General features: G+C 39.7%; 1 protein-coding gene across 1 annotated transcript; it reads right to left on the bottom strand.

Annotated features, from left to right (window-relative positions):
- Positions 1-5,820: 5,820 nt before the first annotated feature.
- si:ch211-244c8.4 (uncharacterized) lies at positions 5,821-10,690 on the bottom strand. The gene has a single exon (XM_051683357.1). It carries the CDS (start codon positions 10,493-10,495, stop codon positions 7,952-7,954), a length of 2,544 nt encoding a protein of 847 aa, XP_051539317.1. The 5' UTR covers positions 10,496-10,690; the 3' UTR covers positions 5,821-7,951.

Below are 10,690 nucleotides of genomic sequence, written 5' to 3'. Positions count from 1 at the left end.
GCCTGCCTCACACACTCTCTCACCTCCTGTTCGCCCAAAAACATGTGATCAAGTGTGATTCAATTAATACAACCAGAATGTTGAGAACAGCCCATCTGTCACTTACATTAACAAGCCTTGATCATGTCTATACATACTATAATATGACTACAGGCCTGTATGTCATTTTGAAACACATAAGATTGAGGTGTTATATTCAGAAATTGTTACGTATTTGAGAGTCCATTTTTAGAACTCCTTACCACCTCAACACGCCCCTCCTCTTTTTCTGGACCCCCATTGGCTGACCTAGTGAGGTTGCCATAGTGACATTTTTTTTTTTTCAGTGGAGCATGGATAATTAGCCAAACATCTCCTAACAGAGAACATCTTTTCATTGGGGGTGTTTATATACACTCATGGGGAATAAGACACAAGCACTCTGTCATCACGACCCATTTAGAAGTATCAGGAGAGTTCATGAAGATCTCTCCTGCTCATAATGGTGCATTTGTTCTGCACTGTAAAAATAATATAAGCCAAAGGGTATGTACAGTAGGCTAATATCAGGCACAGTTTAATCTACTGATGTTGTGATTTATATTTGTGTGCAATATAATAATCTAAAAATGTTTACACTTCTTCTAGCAAATTTGTACCCTAAATTTATATCTATGCTTTCAGGTTTCCCAAGTTTCATTTTAACACAAATCTCTCAGAGGGATTAGTTTTAATCTCATGTTCGGATGCACATAAACACACTAAAGCATATGGAGTTAAATCTTGTTTTTAATCCTATTCTAAGTGACATCACCCAATTGCATTTAGTAGAGATGTACAGTATTTGTCTGCGCGTGTATGTATAATTGTGAATATTGCTAGTAAGTCTACTGATGTTATGTTAGTGCCTTTTTGGTGTACCATCTGCTTTAGGGGAAGATCACCTCTAGTACAACATGTCAGACTGTCTAGCGTGGCTGCACTATGACGGCTGCCTATGTTCCACATCGTCTTTTTAGCTTTAGACAGACAATTTCATGCCTAACGGGGGCTCAAAATAGGCCTCTTATTCAGGATTTATTCTGTGCATATCTCCTATCCATCCTGCCTGCACCATTAACTGTTTTCTTTTCTTTTCTTTTCTTTTTTTTTTTTGCATCCCTCATTTTTTGTTGCCTCAGATCAGACTGCAGGCTGCTTTTGACATTTTTCACTTAGCAATTATTCAGTTTTGAGATTTTCGTTAAACAAATATTTGGTAAACAAAAAGCGTCCTTATACTTGTGTCTTAATTTTGATCAATATATCATAATACATAATTTGAACAATTTCTTTATGAAAAATGTTTGGCTTGAAAAAAAGTGCTTGTGCTATCTTTAAAATACATGCCACTTGTTTTGATATTTTGTTATATAATGCAAAGACATTCATGCATTTTTAACAGTGGCTTAAAGGAGTGGCTTAGACCCCATTTATACCTGGTATTAAGATGCGTTTTTGGTGATCCAGTCACATGTGGTCTGCACTAAATACAGGTCTAAATGGGGTCTAAAACGTTTTGTGATCGGATCACAAAAACCACATACAAATGTGGTCAAAACGCACATGACCGCTTCACATTTGATGTGTAAAAGCTAATCCGTCCTGTATACTGCTGGCAGCAGCGAAGCCCTCTTCTCACCTGTCAATCAACAGCTGCGCTAAAACAAGAGTTTAATTTTTGTTGGTTACAAGCGGCTTTAAAAGGAAATAACCCTCCAATCAGAAAATTAAAAAAAGCAGACACACACACACAAGCATGAGAACTTCACAGAACTTCTTCAGTGTGTCTGATATTAACATGCATGGACTTATGAGAAGCATGAACATCTGAAGCACTTTTAATACAGGTAATCCACCAGAATAATGGACAACTCTCTTTGAAATGTTGCATTTGTGCTTGGATTAAATATCAGACGCATCTGGGAGAAATAGCATGCTGTTTTTTTGTGCTTTCTTTGTCTTTTCTGACTTTGTTGCACTTTAATGTCATGCAGTAACACAGTTGCTGGGTTTCCATCCAGAATGTTTTGCATTTTTTAAGTGCATTTCTAAAAATTCTACTTAAGAAAATACGAATTGTTGCGCGTTTCCATCCACTACGTAATGCGCATTTACACTGTAAAAAATGTCTGTAATTTTAACGGTAAAAGACTGTAAAAATGCTGCAGTAAAAAACCCTTAATTGGTAAGCGTGTAGTTACCTTAAAATATATGTTACAAAATTGTAATATATTTAAAAAAGATAATACATGTAGTTTTACGGAACTATTTTGTAAAAATTAAATTTTTTACATGTAAAAAGTCTGATTTTCCCATATAATAAATGGTAAAAAATGTATATCATGTTTAACAAGACAGTACATGTACTTTTTACAGTAAATTATTGTTAAAATGACAGTAAAACACAGCAATTGGGCGTTCCCAGAATTCCCTGCATGACCCATTACATTTAATTATATTTTATGGGAATAGTTGTTTCTTCTTATTTTTAATATCAGTTATGTATAATGCACCATAAAATATACAGGCATCAAAATTATATCCCGTAAAGCCTGAAACGTGGTTACCGTATTTTTACAGTGAATTTCTGACAACCACAGCTGCCAGTTTTTTACTGTAAATTTAACAGGATTTTTTTTTACAGTGTGAGGGAACTGCCTCCTCATGATGGAGCAGCTGAATGACCTCTCCCTGCTTTGGGGACAGTTTTATTTGCAAGATTGGAGCAAGAATCTCATTTTATTAACTGCATCCATGAGACACCGCAGAATAAGTGTAATATCTGATATAATGTGGGCTGAAATAGTTGCGATGCCCACACACCGCCAGTCTCCGCATACCTGGGAGCGCCCGCTCTCAAAACTGTTCTGGCGGGTTGTGAGGACCCACTTTATCGACCAGCTATGGGTTAAACACTTCCGTATGACAAGCGCTATGTTCAAAGAATTGTGTGCCAAGGTCAGACATTTCGGTGGGCTAGTCACATCAAGTTATCGCACACTCATAACACATGCACCAATGGTCAAAACACCTCATTGTTTTGCGAATAAAGCGTTTCAATCAACTTATGCGCATTTTAAATAATGCGAAACTCACAAACATTTATTTTGACTTGTCCCTCCTTTTCTTTAAAAAAAGTGACAACCTGGGTTACAGTGAGGCACTTACAATGGAAGTGAATGGGGCGATTCATAAATGCCAAAATACTCACTATTTCAAAACAATAGCAAGAAATGTAAACATTTTACATTTCTGCCTTTGAACCCTCAAAAAAAATGGCCCCCATTTCCACTGTAAGTGCCTCACTGTAACCTTGATTTTGTTTTTTTAAGAAAAAGAGGGACGAATCAAAATTCATTTTTGCGGTAATCATCATTATGCCACAAATGCTGTCAATTTAGCTTAATTGAACTCAGAAAATTATTTTCTTTAAGTGCTCAAATACTTTCTGGGGCCATGTACTGTATATTTATAATCAGACCTCAGGTCTGTTCTCTGACGGTCGGTAAAGAGCATTCTATACAGGAAAGACTGATCAAAGATGAGTTACTGGGTAAGGCTTTCATCTTCTTCAGACCCACAAGCAACGGACAGTTTCCATTAACAGTGGGCTGCTCTTTAACTAATCACTCTGTGAAGTGGTGAAGTCCTCGTGTTTTTCCAGTTAAAACAGTCCCACTGCCCTGGGCTCTGTAGTAGACAACAGAGCATTGTTTGTGCTGTCTCTGTGAACAGTTTCATCTGTAAATATCCACCCTGTTCTTTTTCCTTTTGGGAAAACTACAAACCCCTCTCAGCCTCCTTTATCCACCAAGATGATCAACGTCCGAACATCTGTCCCTAAAAATATCACTTGTAATGTTTGTACTGTTAAATGGACAGTTCAGCTACAAACAAAAATTCTGTCACCACTTTCTCACCCTCATGTTGTTCCAAATCTGTATGATTTTCTTTCCTCTGTGGAACACGATAAATATATTTAAGGACTTTTAGCTTCAATCACCATTCACTTTCATTTTTGGGAAAAAAGATGCAATGAAAGCTAAATTTTGCCTAACATCTCTTTTATGTTCAAAGGAAGAAAGTAAGTCCTACAGGTTTAGAACAACATGGGGAAGAGTAAATGATGACTGAATTTTCATTTTAGGGTGAATAATCCCTTTAAATTATTAAAATAGGAAGTTTTTTTATGTTGTAATTGATATTCCAAGTAAGCTCCTTCGTCTCTAACTATTCCATTTTTCATAATGTCTCTGAGAATCATATCTGGGTGATACCAGTGAGACTGGGTCTCACTGTGATGGTCCTATTTTACTCCGAAATCAAAAGAAACAAATATGAAAATTATATTTTGTCTTAAGGAAATGAAGCCTTTTTAGAGCCATTCCTTTTTTCTTTTTTTTTTATTGTGACATTATTTTCATGTTAATTGCACACATTATAGCCACCAATACCCATAACCGCAATGCGGAAAGGGTTAGTTTACCCAAAAATAAAAATTATCTTATTATTTACTCACTCTCATACAATCCTAGATGTGTATGACTTTCTTTCATCTGCTGAACACAAAGGAAGATTTTTATAAGAATATCTCAGCTCTGTAGGTCCATACAATGCAAGTGAATGGGTGCCAAAATTTTGAAGCTCCAAAATGTACATAAGGCAACATAAAAGTACTCCAGACAACTCCAGTGGTTAAATCCATGTCTTCAGAAGTGTTATGATAGGTGTGGGTGAGAAACAGATCAATATTTAAGTCTTTTTTCCTTCATTTTCACTTCCTCCTCCTCCTTCTGTTTTTGGTGATTCACATGCGTCATGCATATCGCCCCCTATTGGGCAGGGAGGTGAATTTATGATAAAAAATTACTTAAATATTGATCTGTTTCTCACCCACACCTATCATATCGTGTCTGAACACATGGATTTATCTACTGGAGTCAGGATTACTTTTATGCTCCCTTTATATGGATTTTGGCACCAATTTATTTGCATTGTATGGACCTATAGAGCTGAAATATTCTTCTAAAAATTGTCATTTGTGTTCTGCAGAGAAAAGAAAGTCATACACATCTGCGATGTGAATCATGTAAATCAAAAGTAAATCAAAAATTTGCATTTTTGGGTGAAGAATCTCTTTAAATGTCCTAAAAATAATGTAAAAAAACTTTATGGTCCTAAACATATTTCTTTTTCTTTATACAAAATATAGTTGTAATTTTTTTTAAATTATTATTATTGATTTGTGGTTAAATATGACCATGACATTTTCTTGACAGATTAAATGAGATTCACCCACTTGCAGCATTTGCATATGCAAAATGTGCTACATGAAAATGATGTCTTTTCTCAACGTCATTACATAATGCCTTTAAGATTTCCTGCAGCGACATGACTGGAATAACATGAAACCAAAAAAGACTTGCTTTTTCCTGCCCTCCCCTTCCTTGTCCTCTCTCTCTGTCTTTACCACAATTCCCTCCCTCATCCGTTTCATTCTCCTTCTCTCTCTCTGTGCGCCACTGTTCCTCCAATTCTCCCCACTGCCATCCCTTATTCATTCCCTCAATGAATTTCTATAATGTTTGACATGGCTTTAGTCCAGAGCCCCTAGCAGACTAAGGATAACAATAACTGAACACACAATTCTTGCCCAATAAGATAACGCCCTATTAAAAATGTACAGGGATTTTCAGAGGTTACGTGGTTGCATAGCAGGGATCCTATAGCATCTTAGCGTACAGCTTACTAAACAGGGAATACTGATATTCAAGAGGTTTGCTATTCAGGTCAGTGGGTTTTTCAGCACAACAGCATGGCACTGCAGAGAAATCATTGGGGTGGGGGGTGTTTCCAGAAATAGGGGGCTGGGTCTTTCTATTGGAAGCTCTGTAGGGCTCAACTTCTAATGTCTGTCCTCGAACCAAAGCGTAATACAGTTACATAACCTCACTACAGTTAACAACATACTCAGAAACAAATGGTCACTACACCATCAGTCTCTCACAGCCTCTTGTTGAATTAGTCTCTGGCTATGTTCGGAATGGAATACTATAGCAAACTTACTGAATACTGCATAGTATACATTGTGTACTGTTCAGAAATTATTTTAAAAACAGCAAGTGAAATAGGAGGCAATATTCCGTGATAAACATTTCAAACAAACCTATGCTATATTGTTGTGATATGACTTCTTGCTGCATGTGATGAATATCCAGATACCATCTTGTAAATATAAATGTTTATTTAGCTTTTAAATCCCATTTGGTGAAAAATTTGCTTATTTTTTGGCAGTCAGGTCAAATAATGAGTCAAAACAGATGTTAAAAATCGTGGCTATAATTACTTCCAGTTCATTCGTCACACTGGAAATGGAAGGTCAAGTTAAGCACATTGCCTTGTGGGACACAGTATTGTATGTAATATTCATACAGTATTCATTTTGGCACATAAAGTATTGGAGTAATACTGGAGAAAATGTGTATACTGTGTACAGTATACATAAAATATAATGCAGAAATAGCAAGAGCAATATGCTATTTCAAATATATTCCAAATCCTCATCTCACTCAATAATCATTAACATTTAACCATTGCATGACATTGAAACTATTCCAGGTATAATCACATTTTATTGATTAAATAGGAAACAGTGACATTAAGATAAACACTCCCACCCATACACACCATGAACATGTGCATGTGATGGCAACTTCAAAAAAGAACCTATCCATCCAAAGCTTGACACCACTGTTATTCATGAAAGTCTCAGCTTACCTATAAGACCAACTGCCTGTGAAAAACCACTTCTACTGTCCTTGGACTTCTTTAAAGAAATCTCACATAATGTTCAATGCAGCCAGAAAAAAAAAATCCACATAGCTATATCCGTACAGTATGCCACATGGTTCTTTGATGACATGTTACACACACAGTTGACAGGCACTGTGTGACTTAACACAGTGTTAAAAAAAAAAAAAAAACAGCAGGAAAAGAACGTTGTGGGGAGAGGAAGAGAGGTGAGATGGCTCATCTGTTTAAGTAGGGCATGCGTTCTGCTACATACATTCAAAAGATACTGTGGAATATCCTATCTTGGCATTAACTGTACATGTAGGAGATTCTGTTTCTTTGCATACAACACATGGGAGTTCCAAGAAGACAAACGTTGATCCACAAAATTCACTTCAAAAAGAAAATTGAAAAAAGACACCAGACACAAGAAAATCTAAAAAAGAAGGCCAAATAACAAAGGCTACAAATATCCTCCATTGCTCTGTAACAAAAACAGTTGTTTTTTTTCCTGCCGTGGCAGGCCAGGAATATAAGAAAAAGCACCTTTGTGATGATTCTGAGACCCTCTGGTGTTGTAGACCTGGACAAAAACCACAAGACTCCATGTTGGATTGCTTGCTTCTTCTCTGAGGCTTTTAATTATGACATCAGACCATTATGGACCATTTTGATGCTGTTGACAAGATTATGCTCTTTACCAGAGATAATGGACAGATGCACTGCTTGCTTCTGCAGAGAAGATCTTCATGGCTTTGGATTACAGGTGAGGGCTCTTGTGCTTTAGTGCCTGCCTTTTAATTTGCATGTTAGGTTGCCATGGGGATCATTTAGACAGAGCCTATTTGTGTGCTGTCTGTTCCTGGTGGTGCACAGGGTTGAATCCACAGCGTCAGTCTGTTTAACAGTGATATGAATAGAAACATCTAGTTGATACAAGAATTTAACAGTGATTGACACGGTGTGAAAAATAATTCCATTAATGATTACAATCCAGTTGTACCTGTAAGGATATCTGCTGCAAAAAGGCTTAAAACAGGCACAATGATGCCTGACTGAATATCAAAAATAAGATCTTGAGAAGACTGTGGCCAGTGGAATGTTTCAGGTTTTTTCATATACAGAATAATATTATCCATTATTTTCGGGTGACAGCAGCTGTAGCTGCAGGTGCAGGCTTATTGCTGGTCCGGCGGACGGGCATTTTGGACACAGGTATTTTGGAGCGTCCAGCCTCTGCCCTTCCCTGCACTGAATGGTAGGTTGCAGTGGAGCCATGTTTGATTGGGATCTTGGACTCCCGGGCTAAGCTTGTGGAACTAGCTGTAGGACGTGCAGATGCCTGCAGACCAAGTTTGCCGTACAGAATGTCCTCTTGGCTTTGGGAGAGGGTTGGGGTGACAGCTCCTGATTCTGTGGAGTAATCACTGAGGGCTTCCTTGCTGCTACTTTCTCGTGAGAGAGAGAATGGACTCTCCTCTTCATGTACCGGTGTTGGTAGATTTGAATGTTCTTCATCTCCATTGGGCTGGGCCTCTCGATGTTGCTGCTTTGTAGGTCTGCCTCCACCACTCACAGGGATCTTACTCAGAGATGTGGGCTTCACTGCAGGACCCTTTTTTACTGCCTTGGTGAGGCTTTGAGCAGCCATAGAGTCTCTTGCTTCAATTCCTTCTTGTCTGACATCCTCTTCTTCCACTCTTCTTGATAAAATGGGAGGTGGAGCAGTACATGGAGGAGACTTGAGAACAGGACTCTGAGGTGTAGAGATAATTTTTTGAGAGCTAACAGCAGAAGGGGATTTAGCAATGGGTGCAGGCGGTTCAGAGACTGAGGCTTTTCTCGATGTTGTGCCAGTTTTGTCAGTTTGGGTGGTGGATTGGCTAGATTTTGTAGCTTGTCCTGTGGGCTGCTTTGTCTCAGGTTTGGTGATAGGAGCTGTATTCCGACTTGTCGATAATCCAAAAGTTGTTATAAGTTTTGGTCTTGGTGTTGATGCAGGGGTTGGGGTAGACTTACCAAATGGTGGTGGGTAAGGGGTATATTTTGTTGCAGAGGTTGAAGTGGCATGTTTAGATTCATTGGTAACGCTTGGAGTGGGTTTTGTTACAGGGGTTGGGGCTTGGGTGGGTTTAATCACAGGGGTTGGTGTAGGTTCTGTTTTTGAGACTGCAGCAGGTTCAGGGGTTGTTGGTGGGGGTGATGTTTCAGAAATAGGGGTAGAGACAGAGACAGGAGTGTGTGTAGAGGTTGAGATTGATTTGGGCATGGGGGTTGTTGTGGGACTAGATGGTAGTATTGTGGCAGGTTTGATTTCAGGGCTAGATTTAGGAGACCGGGCAGGTTTGGTTGGGGAAATGGTGGTTTTAGATGTGGGGCTCAATATAGTGCCCTGGGCAAACTGTGCAATGGAGACAGGTGTAGGGGTTGGGGTAGTTTGAATAATCTGGGTAGATGTTGAAGGTGGGGTTGCCCTAGTTATTGGGGTTGGTATTGGTGTTGGGGTAGACTGGGTAATGGACAAAGCTGATGGGGTTGGGGTAGGTTTGGCGACAGGGCTGGTTGTTGGGGTAGGGGAAATAGGGGAAGATGACATGGATGGTGACGATTTGGTCACTGGAGTAGATATTGAGGAAATTGCAGGTTTTATCAAAGGACTGATGGGTTTAGTGGTGGAAGGTGAAGGAATGCATTTGGTCGCTGAAGTAGGCGAAGGTTTGGAGGAGGGGGTAGGGCTGAGAGTGGATGTAGGAGAAGGGATGTGCTTTGATCTGGTTGAAATTGCAGAAGATGAAGTATTATCCTTTTCAGAATCATTCACCTTCAGTGTAGTTGGTCCCTCCATTCGAGTGCTGGCTTTGACCCATTCTGCCTCAACATCTGCTACAATATCTCCACATGCCGTCAGTGAATCAAAGCTCAAAATTGATGAGATATCTCCAAGCAGCGTGCTCAAGCGTTCATTTGTTGGTTGTTTTGTTGCCTCGCTCACCTTTGCAGAGTCCTCAGATGATGTTTGGCCCTCTTGTGGAGTAGGAAGCTGTTTCTTTTCCTCCTGCTGTTGCTCCTCCACAGAACGAGGTGTCGGCCCAGGTGTCAATGGTACACTCTCCTTTATAATTTCAACACTGTTGGAGCGGGAAGCAAGAAGGGGAGGGCCAGGTTCAGCCTCCTCTTCATCCTTCTCTTTACCACGCCAGCGTACACTACCAAACAATCCCTTTAGGCCTTTGCGTTGTCGCCCGGGCCTCTGAGACTCGGTCTGAGTCTGCCGTTCTCCCGCTACTCCTCTTCGGCCTTTGCGAAGCATATTAAGGAAGGTCAGGGACTTAGCAGATGTGAGGGAGGAGATGGACTGCCTCGTTGGGGTGGTTTCTGAATTTATGTTCCTGCTCGTGAACTCCTCCACTGGGGCATCCTCCTGTTGACTCTCCTCTTCCTGGTCAAGATCCACTTGCTCTGCCTCTGCTTCAGGGGCGGTAGGCTCATTTAATCTATCCAGAGTTTTGCTTCTTGATGGTGGTGATTTAGGGCCTCCATCTCCTTTCCCTCGCATGGAGAATATGCTGGCGACACTGCTGCCTGGCTTTCGCTTTCCGAACAGCTTGAAGGCTTTCCTGATTTTACCTGAAGGCTGAGGGTCACATGGCGGTGGTTCACAGCTCTCAGACTGTGCATCCATATTCCAGCTCCACTGCAGTGTCTTTACCTTCGTCTAATCTCTCTGTCTACCCTTTCACGTTCTCTCTTTAAAATCTCTCACTCAGATGGATCAAATACAGCTCTAATGAAAATAAAAATATTATTACCTTTTGCCTTTGTATTTCTGCAGACAGTTTTTGCTAGCAATGCGTATCTATCTCCGTCTCCATTCGTG

This window comes from Myxocyprinus asiaticus, chromosome 42, assembly GCF_019703515.2.
Source record: "Myxocyprinus asiaticus isolate MX2 ecotype Aquarium Trade chromosome 42, UBuf_Myxa_2, whole genome shotgun sequence".
Lineage (NCBI taxonomy): Eukaryota > Metazoa > Chordata > Actinopteri > Cypriniformes > Catostomidae > Myxocyprinus > Myxocyprinus asiaticus.
This window is presented reverse-complemented; position numbering and strand designations above follow the sequence as displayed.